Source organism: Hibiscus syriacus, unplaced genomic scaffold (genome assembly GCF_006381635.1).
Source record: "Hibiscus syriacus cultivar Baekdansim isolate YM2019G1 unplaced genomic scaffold, ASM638163v2 tig00111220_pilon, whole genome shotgun sequence".
NCBI classification, from domain to species: Eukaryota; Viridiplantae; Streptophyta; class Magnoliopsida; order Malvales; family Malvaceae; genus Hibiscus; species Hibiscus syriacus.
This window is the reverse complement of record NW_024063024.1, coordinates 398,143-414,882: the sequence shown is the minus strand read 5'-3', so window position 1 is coordinate 414,882 and position 16,740 is coordinate 398,143. Positions and strand designations below refer to the sequence as shown.

At 36.6% G+C, this 16,740-nt stretch overlaps 1 protein-coding gene and 1 pseudogene across 1 annotated transcript; both read left to right on the top strand.

Moving 5' to 3' along the window:
• The first annotated feature begins 549 nt into the window (after positions 1-549).
• On the top strand, positions 550-11,204 carry LOC120156461 (annotated as a pseudogene).
• Positions 11,205-13,044: 1,840 nt separating this feature from the next.
• On the top strand, positions 13,045-14,380 carry LOC120156475. Its single transcript, XM_039167791.1, has 2 exons — positions 13,045-13,635; positions 14,335-14,380. The coding sequence occupies exons 1-2, from the start codon at positions 13,055-13,057 to the stop codon at positions 14,378-14,380; spliced, it is 627 nt and encodes a 208-aa protein (XP_039023722.1). The 5' UTR covers positions 13,045-13,054.
• Positions 14,381-16,740: the final 2,360 nt, after the last annotated feature.

Here is a 16,740-nt window from a genome sequence, read left to right as displayed (position 1 = left end):
AAACCGACCTGCTCCATACTGTCCATCCCCTCCCTCTTACACTTCTGCCTCTTCTCTAGTTCCCTTGGAAGATCCACATTGCAACTTATAACAACTGCTTGGAAAAGGCCCATATTTTAACAAACAGAATAAAACAGAATCTTTAGCTGCAACATCTAAGGACTAAGATCAACGCTGAACATGGAAAGCTTTAATCATTGACTTTTCGAATCTTCCAGTTACAGATTCGATGTTTATTTTCCACAAAAAAAAGGGCCACCCTTTTCTCTTGGTTTGCCGACCTCTGTGTTCTCTTCTGTCTTCTCCATACCTTTTGCTCTTCCACTTGCTTCGCCCTTTTGATTCATTACAAACAACATTCTTTTGACTTAGGTTGAGTCCAGTCTTAGCTTCTATTCTTCTCTGTCGTGTATTTTAAGGTACCCCTATTGAAACTTCTGCATAAAGGGATATACTTTGTCTTGTTTCAGATATAACTCAATAGAATAATGGCAAGTTGGCCGTTTATTTGAATCTGCGTTATGCATGCCTTGCAAGGGATCTGTTTCATTACAGTTCTTGTTCAAACGCAAGTGTTTTTTTTTTTTTGATTTGGTGATTTGTTTCAGATATCTGGTAGGATGAGGGAATTGTGTTTGATTTTATTGTCCATTCTATTAATTCTTGCAACACTCGAAGTGGTTGCTTCACATGGAGATCAGCCTCTTTCAACCATTGCTGTTCAAAATGCAACTTTTTCTCTCAACCATCAAGCTTACATAAAAGTCTCTCCTACTGTTCTTGGGTTGAAGGTAAGTCTCTCCTACTGTTTTTCTGCAAAACTATTTACATAACATTCATGAGTGTTGCAGGGTCAAAATGCAGATTGGGTTGTAGTGGAGATTCGTTCTCCTCATCCATCAGTTGATTGGATTGGAGTGTTTTCTCCTTCCAATTTCAGGTAAAACATATGTTTCGAATGTGTTTCCATGGGACTATATGTGTTGTTTGATCTCGAAAACTAATATGTTTCTCCAGTGCTTCCTGTCCTGCTCCAGCTGATGATAATCCACGGCTGACCCCTCCGCTGTTGTGTTCGGCACCTATTAAGGTTCTTAGACTGATTGTTTTGTTTCCGCTTTGATGAAATGCCTGCTCTTTGTTTAAATGGGGAAAGATTTATATGATGTGAAATTAAACCTTGTTTGCTAACTCCCTCTTGCAGTTTCAGTATGCAAACTACAGCACTCCTAAGTATAAAGAAACCGGAAAATGGACATTGAAGCTTCAGTTGATTAATCAGAGATTCAACTTCTCTTTCGCGTTATTTTCTGGCGGTTTGTCAAATGTATGCTTATAATGATCATCCTATATGAAAACTAGGGCTGCTTAATGTATTCCAATCTTGATCATCCTATTAACTGCTTACTTACATAATTCCCTTTTTCTTGATTATGTAATAGCCAAAGGTGGTGGCGGTGTCAAATAAAGTTGCTTTCTCAAATCCAAAAGCACCGGTTTACCCTCGACTAGCTCAAGGAAAAGTATGGAATGAAGTAAGTTCGATTTCTCTTGATTTTCAGCCTAGTTTGCATGTGAAATGTTGAAGAACATGCACAACATGCGTCGGATACCAACGTAAAAGTTCTCCATTGTATTGCATTGCACTCTTCGTTCTTTCTATAGTAATGTCAGCAATTTATCAGATGGCCTGCATATTACTACTTTGATTCACAGATGACCGTTACGTGGACGAGTGGATATGGGATTGGTGAAGCTGTACGTTTTGTTGAATGGAGTCCAAAAGGAGGTCCGTCAATGAGTTCACCAGCTGGAACACTCACTTTTGATAGGAACATGTTGAGATACTTAAGGTAGCTGAGAATGTTGTGCATGTGATAGTGCAGTTCATGCATGGCGTGCATGGCAATTGGAAGAATGTAGATGATAAATGCAGTTAGTATACGTGTCAAGTCTGTTAGGGAACAATTTCTAAAGTTGTTAGTTTATTGAAGTTTGTTATGAATTAACTATAAGTAAGCAAGCTTAGATGAAGTGTAAATGAGGCAAGCTTAATAAAATTACTTCTGGTATTCTTCTCAAGCTTTTCCTACTGCAATGCTTAATATGGTATCATTCGCAGGTTGTTCCTGAGATTGCTTCTGTGTGATGCGCTGCCCTCATATCCATGGAGTTCTCAGAAGGAAAAACCTTCACAAACAAGAAGGTTAACATCATACTCGATGAATCGAACTTTCTCCTTTGGAAACATCAAGTTTTGTTGACCATTCGTAGTCATCGACTTGAACGGTTACTAACGAGAGCCACCTCGCCTCCTTCTACAATGGTGGTAAACGAGCATGGTGACTTGGTGTCGAATGAGTTGTATGAGGAGTACGTTGCACAAGACAGTGCACTAGCTTCTTGGCTACTGTCCACGATCAGCCCTCATTTATTGTCCCAATTTGTTGGAACGGAGATGACAGCAACGGTCTGGAGCACAGTTTTACAGTTCTTTGCGAATCGGTCTACCACGACGGTCATCAATCTCCATTACAAGCTTCAATCGCTTAAAAAAGGGAATGATAGCATGCGCACATACCTTACGCGCATCAAAGTAATATGTGATGCGCCGAACATGTTGCCAACATATTTAAAGGCCTTTCCCGAGAATATCAGCTGTACATTGCGTTCATAACCACCATGAAGGATGCATTGTCTCTTGACAAGATTTGCTCGATGTTGATCGATGCCGAGATGCAACTTGCTGGTTTTGATTCTCAAGAAGATTCTCTTCCGATGAGCGCTCATATAGTTCAATCTGCTTCTGGCTTGAAAACTGCTGGTTATGGCTTTCATGATCGTGGTTCTAGGTAATCAGGATCTAGTAATGCAGGTAGAGGTGGAGGACGTGGTCGTGGCTGACCACATGTGCAGTGCCAGTTGTGTGGCAAAAATGGCCACATGGTTGTTGATTGCTGGTACAGGTTCGACCAAACCTTCACTGGTCGATCGGCATATCGTACTGTGGCTCGTGGTGAGTTAGGTTCTGCTAACTAATCCGATTTTGAGGCAGTCTCTGTTGGTGAGGATGATTGTATGTGATGCTCAAAAGCTCGTGCTGAGGCACAAGTATGCCATTCCTCACAGCCTCAGAGTCTTGTTGCTACTACTACAAGGGATCACTGGGTGGTGGACTCCGGGGCTACACATCATGTGACCTTTGAATAAGCTAAGGTGCTTAATCAAAAGGATCTCGGCAGTGGAGATTTACTTCCTATTTGAGCTATTGGTAAAACTACTTTATGTTCTTCTTCTCGAGCTTTGATGTTGAATGATATGTTTCATGTTCCCAAGATAACTAAAAATCTTCTCTCAGTCTCAAAGCTTGCTAGGGACAATGGGGTATACTTTGAGTTTCATGCATCCCATTGTTGTGTTTGTGATGAAGGCACTGGTGAAGTGTTGCTGCAAGGACAGAAGAATGATGGTCTATATTTGTTCCAAGTATATTCCATGAATAATACGAATGCTTCTTTTGAAGCTAATAGCGTTGTTGTTTCACATACTCTGTATGATTTGTGGCATAAGCGCCTTGGGCATCCTGCACATGGAACCCTTGGGCAAATATTCAAACTACTTGATGTAACTATTGAACAAAGTGTTAATGAAACTTGTTTTGCTTGTCATATGGGAAAGAGCCATAAGCTTCTATTTTCTGATTTATCCACTGTGTATGAATTGCCCTTCCAACTTGTATTTACATATTTATGAAGGTCATCACCTGTTGTTTATAATGGCTATAAGTATTATGTAAGTTTTGTGGATGTCTGCATTAGACACACGTAGTTATATCTCCTTAAGAAAAAGTCTCAAGCTACTTATGTGTTTCAACAGCTTGTGAAAACATAATTTGGACTGTCGATTTTAGCTGTTCAGAGTGACTGAGGTGGCAAATATCGTCGGTTATCTCGAATTCTTGCTGAAGCTGGCATCTCTCATCGTGTTACATGTCCACACACGTCATAATAAAATAGTGTAGTGGAACGTAAACATAGGCATGTAGTTGAGTTGGCACTGGTTTTACTTGCACAAGCCTTCATGTCAACTAGTTACCGGTCGTATGCAGTAGTCATGGTTGTACATTTGATCAATAGACTTCCCTCCAGGGTACTAGCTGGGCGTTCCCCCTTTGAGTGTATATTCAAGAAGAAGCCAGATTATGAATTACTTAGGGTCTTTGGATATTGATGTTTCCCTCATCTAAGACCATTCAATGTTCATAAGCTCAATTTTCGATTTCAACCGTGTACGTTCTTGGGTATGAGCTCTCAACACAAAGGTTTTCTTTGTTAACGCCTGATAAGCGTGTCATTGTGTCTCGTTATGTGAAGTTCGATGAGTGGAATTTTCCATTTGCCAATGATAAGCCTGACAGGCAGTCATCATCCGCGTTGCCTTTGAGCAGATCTCTTGATATAGTAATGGATGCCAATAAGCTGCATACTGGTAGTGCTCAAGTCCCAGGTGCTGCTTAATTGCCTGTAGATGATTCTGGCCACTGCACTACACGATCAGGGTTAGATACTGAGTCTGTTGCTATGTCTGAAGTCCCAGATCTTGGTTAAGGATAACCTGAGGATGTTCAATCACTGCATGGTGACAGAACAAAACCTGCAGCTAGTAATGTGCATCCTATGCTGACTCAAAGTAAGTGTGGCGTGTTTAAGCCAAAAGTGTTTACTACGTTTTTTGATGATGTTGTACCAACCACGATTAAAGAAGCTCTTAAGTCTACTGCATGGACTGAAGCAGTACATGCGGAATATTCATATTTACTTGAGAATGACACGTGGGTACTTGTTCCCTTACATGCTAACAGAAATGTGGTAGGGTGCAAGTAGTTGTTTAAGCTCAAACGAAACCCTGATGGGTCTGTGCTTAGATACAAAGATCGCCTAGTCGTAAAAAGGTTCACACAAGTTCCTGGCCTTGACTTCCAAAATACATTTATCCTAGTTGTGAAATTCTCAACAGTGTATGTGCTTTTAACCATGGTTGTTGCTAGAGGTTGGGTCTTAAGATAAGTTGATATCAATAATGCTTTCCTAAATGGGGATTTGCATGAAGACATGTATATGCAGAAGCCACCAGGATTTGAACAATGTGTTTCAGATGGTACTCCTTTTATATGCAAGTTGAAAAATGCGCTCTACGGTATTTGTCAAGCACCGCGTAATTGGAATGACAAACTTAAAGCTAGTATGTTGGAGCTCGGATTTATTGAATCCAAGAAGATGTGTCACTATTTGTTAGGCTTCAAGATGATTGTAATATGTATGCTTTAGTGTATGCAGATGCCATTATAATAACAGGGACATCTGCTGAAGTTGTTGATCAGGTCATTCGTATGCTCAGTATTCATTTTTCACTTAAAGATTTAGGTGAGTTGTCGTATTTTCTGGGAATAAAAGTTAAGAGAATTGGTACTAGTTTGGTACTGAGTCAACGAGCTTATATTTGTGAATTGTTGAAGAAAACCAATATGAGTCAAGCAACGTCTGTTTGCACTCCAATGGTTGCTGTTGTGAAAGCTACTAATCAAAGTAGTGAGTTATTGGCTAATGCTTGGGAGTATCGCAATGTTGTGGGGGCTCTTTTTTATATTTTCCATACTCGACCAGATATAGCGTTTGCTGTCAATAAAGCGGCTCAATTCATACAGTCTCCACGAGAAGTACATTTGGTAGCAGTCAAACGCATCCTTCGTTATTTAGCGAGATCACTGGATTATGGGTTAATGTTTTCGAATAGTGATATTAGACTATATCTCAAAGCCTTATCTAAAGCAGACTGGGCTGGTGATGCCAATAGTCGTAGGTCCATGACAAGGTATTGTGTTTTTCTTGGAGGTTGTTTAGTTGCATAGAACTCCAAGAAACATAAGACAGTCTCTCGATCGACAATAGAGGCCGAGAACATGAGCGTTGTTGATTCAGCTGCAGAAGTTACTTGGCTTGCTGCGTTGCTTTGTGACCTTGGATTGTCCTTGCCTGATGCACATGTTATTTGGTGTAACAACACTAGTGCTGTTACATTGAGTGTTAATCCAGTATGTCATGCTAGGTCCAAGCATGTTGAGTTAGATGTACATTTTTTTCGAGAGAATATTGCAGCTGGTCTTCTTCGAGTTAGCTATGTCCCTGTTGCGTTTCAAGTGGCTAACGGTCTAACCAACCCGCTGACCAGGCCAACGTTTGAGTAGTTTCGAGAAAAGCTGCATGTACTGTCGTGTTAAGGAAGGGGGAAGAGAAGAAGAAGTAGAGAGAATGTTGAGATACTTAAGGTAGCTGAGAATGTTGTGCATGTGATAGTGCAGTTCATGCATGGTGTGTATGGCAGCTGGAAGAATGTAGATGATAAATGCAGTTAAAATACGTGTCGTGTCTTACGTGTCAAGTCTGTTAGGGAACGGTTTCTAAATCTGTTAGTTTTTTGAAGTTTGTTATGAATTAACTATAAGTAAGCAAGCTTAGGTGAAGTGTAAATGAAGCAAGCTTAATAAAATTACTTCTAGTATTCTTCTTACTTAGCTCAAGCTTTGCCTACTACAATGCTTAACAGAACAACATGTGTGGTATGTAACTCAGTTACCCGAGGTTTGCTTTGCAAGATATGATTTGTTATCTGTTTCTTCTGTTGATCCTTTTAGTCCATAAGGTTTCTTCATGAAATTCTCGCACAATAAGCTAACATAATTTCATGTTAATTTGTTTCCTCAATTCGTTGAAAACCAGAAAAACGTTGCCTTAGTTGTTTCTCAAGTCGAAAAGGCATATGATTGATCTTATCATTTTAATGTGCTCAGGTGCGCCAGCAAGAACAATAGGATGGAGAGATCCCAGATTTATACACACTAGTTTTCTGAATGAATTGTGGCCCAATTCACTGTATGTAACATTTCCTGATCGTAAATTCAATTGTTATACAACATTGGTTTAGTTATATTCCATGAATGCATAAAGAAATGATCAACTTGTGTTCTTTCTACATGCTGCTAAACTTTACTAATCGAACTTGCAGGTACACCTATAAGCTTGGACATATTTTATCGGATGGAACATATGTTTGGAGTCAAGAATACAAGTTTAGAGCATCTCCTTATCTCGGTCAAAATTCTTTACAACGGGTTGTCATTTTCGGAGACATGGGTAAAGTTTGAACTCTTCTTGGAAACTTCAAGTGCAAGTAAAGAAAGCTGCCATTTTACTTACATTAATTAATGACTTCAATAACATCTGACAATGCATGCTCGGAAAAAAAATGGTCATTGTATTTGCAACCCTCATTTTTCTATCAATTATGCTGCTGAAGTGCTTAAAGTTTTATTTGAGTGTCTCCGATAAACAGTTATCGTTATAAACTGCAGGCTGAAGTTGATGGTTCCAATGAGTACAATGATTTCTAGGATGCTTCTTTAAACACTACAAAACAGTTAATTAGAGACTTGAATAACAATAATTTAATCTTCCTAATTGGAGCCATGTTATGCCAGTGGATACCTTTCACAATGGGACCAATTCATTGTACAAGTCGAGCCGATTGCATCTACCGTTCCTTTCATGGTTGCTAGGTCTGCCATTACTTACATGCTCTACTTGGTTTGACCATATGTATATATTTATATATTGATATATTCTTGTCTTCACCTTAAACGTAAATCGGTGATATTTCCTCAGTGGAAACCATGGGCGTGATTGGCTGGGATCTGGATCCTTCTATGAAGACAAGGATTCGGGAGGAGAATATGGTGTGGTGGCAGAGACTATGTTTTATGTCCCAAGCGAAAACAAGGCTAAGTTCTGGTACAATAATTTTCTTACAATATCATATATGTTTAATTTTGCTCTTCCTCAATCCCATCTGTGAACCGTTTCTTTGAGATACATCTGCATTTATGCCCCATCGAGCCGGGTAGTACCATAAGGGTGGCAAAGTTCTCCCATCAATAAGTTTCATAGCAATTATGTTTGTGTATTATGTTTAAAGATATGCAGAGGAATTGATTGAAAAGTTATTGATTCGATCAGGTATTCCACTGACTACGGCATGTTCCGGTTCTGTGTAGCTGACACGGAACATGATTGGAGGGAAGGTACGGAGAAATACGAATTCATCAAGCACTGCCTCACATCAGTTGATAGACAAAAGCAACCATGGCTGGTTTTCCTTGCATATCGAGTGTTGGGTTATTCTTCTGCTACTTTTTATGTTGATACAGGATCTTTCGGGGAACCGATGGGAAGGGAGAGCCTTCAAAAACTTTGGCAAAAGTACAAAGTTGACATTTCCATCTATGGCCATGCGCACCACTATGAGTGGACATGTCTGATTTACCAGGTATGTCACGATAATCGCACAGTGATGAAATTGTCAAGCATGCATTTTTTCCATATGTTAATTCACTAAAAAACTTCCAATCATGGACAACTTTTAAGTGTTTTTCCTTTATCTTCACCAATAGGTTCATGCTGAATCCGTTTTTATGCATGCGATGTACTTCGTTAGCAACAATTCGTATTACTAGCTTAGAGATTACAATAAGAACAACAGATGCATGAGACTGGCAATGTAATATGCATACCGATTACCTTTTACCGCATCGAATATGATCATCTTGTTAATGTTCTTCTTGAATATCCTGAATTAGTATCTTTTATTCACATATTAGTATATTAGAGAATACATATACCTAGCAGTCGAATAAAAGTAGTGATTATTGAGAATGCAAAAAACAAATGAACAACACTTGTACATTGAATACTAGAACTCTGCATTGAATACAAGATTGCTGATGTTTATATACAGCTTCTCTTGACTAATGTAACAACCTTAACAATTCAACTAACCATGCTAACAACCTTAACTGTTATAACAACTTCAAGAAGCTTCTAACTATTCAACTAATGATCCCATGCAGTCTAAGCTCATGCACGTTGCAGTACTAACAACATTGTTACTAACTCATTATGCTAACAACGCAGAGTTCTAGTATTCAATGTACAAGTGTTGTTCATTTGTTTTCTGCATTCTCAATATGATATCATTCGTCAAACGGTCCTGACTTCGTTTTCTTTCGTTGCATGGAGTTCGTTGACTCTATCATGGCTGCTTCTGCCGTCTTTAATGTTGTTTTCTCCTTTCCCTAAAACAAAATGCGTGAGATCCTTCACATTCAAGGTGGCCAATGTGGCAACCAAATTGGTGCCAAGTTCTGGGAAGTTGTTTGTGCCGAGCACGGCACAGATCCAACTGGTCGTTACCAAGGGGACTTATATCTTCAACTTGAGGGCATCAATGTCTACTATAATGAAGCCAGTTAAGGTAGATTCTTCCCTCGTGTTGTTCTCATGGATCTTGAACCTGAAACCATGGATAACATCAGATCTGGCCCTATCGGTCAGATCTTTAGACCGGATAACTTCGTTTTTGGTCAGTCCGGTACCGGTAACAATTGGACTAAAGGCCATTACACCGAAGGTGCTGAGTTAATCGACTCTGTTCTTGATGTTGTTCGTAAAGAGGCCGAAAACTGTGATTGCCTTCAAGGGTTTCAGGTTTGTCATTCCTTGGGAGGAGGAACTTGAACTGGAATGGGAACATTGTTGATTTCGAAAATAAGGGAGGAATATCCAGATAGGATGATGCTGACCTTCTCGGTTTTCCCATCTCCCAAGGTCTCTGATACAGTTGTGAAGCCTTATAATGCTATCTTGTCTGTTCACCAATTGGTTAAAAATACTGATGAGTGTATGGTTCTTGACAACGAGGCCTTTTATGACATTTGTTTCCGCACACTTAAGCTCACCACTCCGAGCTTTGGTGATTTGAACCATTTAGTATCTGCAACAATGTCTAGAGTAACATGCTGCTTGCAATTCCCTGGCCAACTCAACTCTTATCTTAGGAAACTTGCCGTGAATCTCATTCCATTCCCCCGGCTTCACTTTTTCATGGTGGGTTTTGCTCCACTCACTTCCAGTGGATCTCAGCGGTACAAAGCTCTAACAGTTCTTGAGCTCACTCAACAAATATGGGACGCAAAGAACATGATGTGTGTAGCTGATCCACGAGGTCGTTACTTGACTGCATCAACCATTTTCCGTGTTAAAAATGAGCACAAAGGAAATGGATACTATGACATTGCATTGATAGCTCAATTGTTGACAATTTGTATTCCTCGTTATATGTTGCTTCTTCAAGGTTGTTGGAACTTGGAAGCTTCACAACCAAGTGTCCATAAAAAATATATGTCAAGGATCCTTATAAAAGATGATGAAGAAGAAAGAAATGAAGGTGAATAAGAAGAACGAAAGGAAACATTTCGATTCAAGTGAACGGAAGGAAGCATCGGCACTTTCGATTCAAGAAGAATGAAAGGAAGCATCGACACTTTCGATTCAAGTGAACGGTAGGAATCATCAACACTTTCGATTCAATTGTTCATCTTTTCATCAAGAAGGTTGAATGTTAGAAATTAGTTGTAATTAGTTTTTTTTAGAGCTTGTTGTAATAGTGTATTCAAGGTCAGAAGAACAGAAGAAGAAGAAGTTGAGGGAATGTTAGCATAATGAGTTAGTACTGCAGCGTGCATGAACTTAGACTGTATGGGATCATTAGTTGAATAGTTAGAAGCTTCTTGAAGTTGTTATAGCAGTTAAGGTATGGTTAGTTGAATAGTTAAGGTTGTTACATTAGTCAAGAGAAGTTGTATATAAACACCAACAATCTTTTATTCAATGTAGAGTTCTAGTATTCAATGTACAATTGTTGTTCATTTGTTTTTTTGCATTCTCAATAGTGATCTAACTTGAAATTCAACTCGTCGATCGCTCACCTTTCAACTGATCATCGTTGCTGCAGAATATATGCACCAACAAGGAGAAACAACATTACACAGGCCCTGTGAACGGTACGATACATGTGGTTGCCGGTGGCGGAGGTGCAGGCCTTGTTGAATTCACGACCCTAAACGTCACATGGAGTTTCTTCAAAGACTACGATTTCGGATTCGTAAAACTCACGTCGTTTGACCATTCAAACCTCTTATTCGAATACAAGAGTAGTGATGAGAAATTTATGATTCTTTCACAATATCTAGGGATTACAGGGAAATCTTAGCTTGCACTGTTGATAATTGCCCAAGTACGACCTTTGCTTCATAATCTAATGGCTAAACTACTATAAGGCCCTTCAATTAGTTTGTGTTTATTAAATAAGCCCTTAAAGTTTTTTGTTTGGCCCAAATAAGCTCGAATATTTTGATATGTATTTAGGTGGGCCCTCATTTCAAATGAAATATTGATTTATATAAATTAGAACTTAGGGTTTATTTGATACAAGTTAGAGAATGAGTGCTTATTTTGTACTAATTAAAGTTTGAAGGATTATTTTAGTAAATAAAAGAATAAGGGTTTATCTAAATAGAGTGATATTAACCTTTTATTTTTTTAATTTGTATTTCAAAATTACATTTTGATAGTCTTTCCACTTTAATTTGTCCGTATTTGACTACGAAAATTGATAATTAGTTCAATTGGAAAATATTATTAGACCTTGTCATTTAGATTGCTGACTTGGATATTAACAATTCAATAATTTATATGTTAGCTAAAATTAGTATTTCAGTATTTTTTATGGTAATAAATTTAAAAAACTGACAATTAAATTATCAAATTTTACTATCATAAAAATGTTGCAGTGATATTTTGTAACAATTTGACCAATTTAATTATTATAACTTTTAAAAGATCATTTGAACCTATTTTAGGGAGAACGACAATTAATTAAAATGGGAGGAGTAACTTCTCCAATTTACAAAGTGGAAGGATGAAATTCATAATTAGACAAATGATAAATAGAATGATATAAGATGGCGCGAAACGCATATATAGTGAAATTAGTTACAAAATACAAAACAAAATCAGAAATTCAGAAAACAACGCTACTCCATCAGACCATCTTCACCATTTCATTCTCTCTCTCTTTTTCATTTTCAATTTTAATTTCTTTATTTTTTTACAACGTTTACATTCAAATCAATATAGAAAAAAGTTTGTTATTTTTATTGTCAAATATCTATTTAATTTAATTTTTTTTGTTAATCTCTGATTTTTTTTAAATGAAAAATTAGTATGTAAATACGAATTTCAAATACTTGTTGACAACAGAAAGGCGGTTGAGGTCGGAGGCTGCCTCCGACGAGTTTGATTTCAGCAGGTGCTTTAATGTTCCCAAGTATTGTTAATTTCTGTGTGATTTTCTTTTACGTTTTTTTGAATTTTTTTGTTATAAATATTACTTGATCGACTGATTTGATGATAATTGTAACATATCTTCATGATGAAAACACTCGTTAATTTGGAATTAAATTTTTTATTCTTCAATAATGCACAGACAAATTTGTTTGTTCGATGAATTTAGTGAAGAAAATTGTTCTCAAATTGCAATGATTTTCATGTTATCAAATTTTCAAATTCGATAGCGAAGTTTCTTTAATTTCTTTGTCAGATATATGATTTAAAATTTTTAACGGTTTCCTGTATGTATTAGCGTTTCCCCCAATTTAATAAAAAGAAGTTGTTAAAAGCATCAATTTGAAAAACGGATTCATTAATTTTTCTGAATTAATGTTAAGCTATGATTCATTGCATTTCAAAAAATAAAAAATAAAAAAATCCATTTATCCCTTCCTGGGTTTTTATGTTACTAGGCAATGTTTGGAGCTGTTGAAATGTGAATCTCCAACCTCTTCTTGAAAATGGAGACCTAATTTGGGATTTCACATAGTTCCTTTCATGTTATGGACATTGGACATGGGAATGGAGCCAGTAAGAGTTCAAAAACAGACATAGAAGAAAGTGATGGGAGTGGAATCAGTGAACATTCATTGAGAAAACGGGAACTTGTCGCCTAAAATAGAAATCGGAGGGGTTCGAGTGGGAATTCCGGAACTAGTGATCAATTGAAAGAAACTAGTAAATGCATCTCATCTGAACGGTCTACTGGTTCATCTATGGAAAATCACTTTGAAGCTAATACAGAACCGTCAGAGCCCAGATCAGGCATAGCTTCGACTTCTTACGGTAAACCTGATGGTGAACATCATGTTTCTGGTGGTGCAACATCTGAATCTCCAGTTGCTAGAAATCTGCATGAATCAACATTGATACAATCTCCTCCAATCCAAGTGATGGACAGAGTCATAGAAGGATTAGATCCTTATAGGGTTCCCTCTTCGGTATTCGATAGAAGTAAATCAACAAATCCCGCAAGTTGGAGTATTGCTTCTAACGAGTCATTGTTTAGCATCCAAATAGGGAACACTAGTTTCTCCAGAGAGCAGTTTCTAAACTTCAAATCTGGGGAATTTTTCGAAGATGAGTTATTAAGTACTTCACCAGCTGCATCTCCACCGTACCCTGGCAAAGCGGGTGTTGAATTTGACAAGTTATCAGATTATACCGTGAAGGATAAAACAAGGCCAAGTGCTGAAGAACCAACTGGGGAAAAGCCAGAACATTTCTGGAACTCACCCTGCCCTTCTCGTCTTTCCGTTGAAACTGGAGCCAGTGTACATTCCTTTGCCTTTCCAATGTAAGTTAATTGCATTCTATATCAGCAATTATCCTACTTTTTACCATCACATGCTCACTTTGTTATATATGCTTGTGGAATGAATACAAAATGTGCACTCAGTATTACTTTTTCTCCATACAAAACAAGACGCTTAATGCTTTCCCTGTGGTCTATGTAGTTAACGTGAACCTGATACATGTACAAGTATAACCTTTACATGTATGTATAATCATATATAAATTTCATGCCTAATGCTTGCACAATCAGGAACATATACGTGTTTCCTGTCACAGGAGAGAGAAGGGGGGTGCACGGCCATCATGCTACTGTTCCGATGATAGCAGGGTGTTCTGCTACTGTCAGAACCGTAACATAAAAAGATGGTATTGTCACTCTTGTTCTGTGTGCGCTTCTCTCTTTCTCCCTACCTCTATGTCTAACATGTATGGAGTATTAGATATAAACGGAACTATGAGAAAGAAATCTTTCTATTTGAAAATTTCCTTGCACTTTATTGCTGCATACTGTACTAAATATTACTTCCACCATGCAAAAGAAGATGCCTTAACCCCTTTCCCTGGGGTCTACGACTTGTTCATATGAGCCTGATACGGTTACGTATTCACCATGCATACATGTATAAACTTTACATGTATAATATAGAAAATTTGAGCCTAATGCTTCCCAGATGAGGAATATACTCCTTTTCCGTTGCAGGAGAAAGATGCACGACTATCATGCTACTGTTGGAACCGTAGCGTAAAAAGATGGTGCCGTGGCTCTTGTTCGGTGTATGCTTCTCCTTACCTCTATGCTAACCATGTATGAAGTACTAGACATTGTACTTAATGCACCCGTATTAGCTCATGAATGACATATGTTTGGACTGTCATAAACAATTTAGATGGTGAAGAGAACCTGTCAACTAAATTTATATTGGATCATTGCAGTTTGGATGGCGGCAGAAATGTCATTTCCAAGAAAGAAAAGGGGAACCAACAGCAGCAAGAACAACAGCAACAAAAAGAAGAACAAAAGGGCTGTGAATCTGCAGCACCCTCCAAATCATCGTCTTGGTATGACAAATGTTCTTGTTTTCCTTGCTGTATACTGCAATGGAAATGCTGCAATTGGCATTGGCGTAGCGCTTGTAGCCGTTGTTGTCGAGGAAAATGTAGCTGATAAAAAAAAACTCTCGAACCGTGGCACCCGCCCTCTCCCCGCCGTAAAACAAATGCCTTGTGGATGTTTGCACTGATCTGTTAGCTAATTTAATCAAATCATGACACCTCCATAACTTCAAAGGCTCTCATCATGAACTTGCACATGTATTTTCTTATATCATATGCATAATCATGTCAGAAATTGAGTCCTTTGCCAGTGAAAAAAAAAGAGAAATGCCTAATGAGGCAATGGGAAGGGGTATATCATCTTCCCTTATACATGACTTTGAAGATGGTCTCTAACTATTAGTCAGTCTTTATGTTGAATGTATATAGCTCTGTAATTTGTATCCTTGGTTCACTAATACATTAGTATCATTAGATTTATCTCACTAACTTTGCTTAATTGTGATTTTTCGGACTATCCAAATCCGAAATTTAAATTTCGGATACATACTATTTTTAATCACACTACGATTATCATGAATGCAAATTTAATTGTATCTTAATAGTTTTTCTTTTTCAATAAAATTAGGTTTTCGTTAAAAGAAAAGGTAAGGAACAATAAAAGCAACACAACATCAACACGTAAACTCAAAGGGTACAAAAATATAAAATTAAAACCTTCCCTTAAATATATGTATTATCTTCCACACACAAAAACAAATATCTTCCACAAAAATCTAGTAACTGTCAATAATCTAAATGCAGTATCGACAAAGGAGTGGAGATTGAGGAAATAAGCCTGACAGGTTGCTTCACGATTATTTTTTATTGCATAGACAAACAACTATAAAAAGATATATAAGTATATGAAACTGTCACATTTCCTAATCAGAAGGTGTATTGGTAAATGTAACACAAAACGTTAAATTATCATAATGATAGGCAAAACTATACCATAAAAACAATTGTACCTCAATAGTTAAATATAAAATTAAATTTAAAATCAAATATTTTTAGAACGTGTAAATTAAATTATAAATATATGCATATTAATTACATAAACAAATGAGATTTGACCTGTTAAAAGAAAATAAATGACTCTTTAAATACGATATATTTAAATTATCTATGAAATAAGCATAAACAATTTATAAACTAGTCCGTTAGATTCAAGTTTTATTTAATTGAATTATAAAATAATTAGTTAATATAATATTAATATTTTGAATATTTAATTAAAATATAACGAGAATTGAATAAAATCCACATCAAAGGCTTTCGGTTCACCAATTAAAGATAAGATGGCCCAATCAAAACATTAATGTCATTGAGATTTAGCTGTAATGGGTGTGATATCTTATAAGATTTCAATTGTTTTAAATTATTGAAATAAATTTATTTGTCCATCCCATCTTCACATGGTTACAGCCACATCTTGCATCACAATAATTGCAACATTTTTTTATAAAAAAAATATCACAACAAAGCTTAAAATAATAAAAAAAAATTGTGAATATTATTTTATCTAGATATTTTTTATACCGTTGAAGCAATTAAGTTAGTTTTGTATATGACTAAGATTTTTTTTAAATTAAAAAATTAATTTTACACAAACAAATCACATAATTTTTAATGAGAAAAAAAAATTTTCTAGTGAAATCATTATTTTCAAAGTTTTCGAGACTTAAATATGATAATATCTAATATTTATTTGGCTTGAGTTCTTTTTAATTTAGGATAATGATTTTACTAAAAATTTAAATTTTTTCCATCATTAATCATGTGATTTATTTAAATATAGGTACTTAAACTCAAAAGAACTAACTCTTTGTTTTATTATTAAGGTCACTTGATGAGTTTTAAGAAAGATAAATTTTTATACAATTTATATATTAAAAGAATTTTAGATATATAATTGTACGAATAATATAATCTTTATTAAGTATAATTGTTTAACATTACTAGAGAATAGACTCTACATATGTATCTTCATTTTTTTCTTCTAATCTATTTT

What these genes read in the sequence shown, in the direction of transcription:
- LOC120156475 (XM_039167791.1), top strand. Translation starts at nt 13,055, where the DNA reads ATGGAAAATCACTTTGAAGCTAATACAGAACCGTCAGAGCCCAGATCA. An exon ending in CATTCCTTTGCCTTTCCAAT is followed by an intron (nt 13,636 to 14,334) that starts GTAAGTTAATTG and finishes TTTCCGTTGCAG; the next exon opens with GAGAAAGATGCACGACTATC.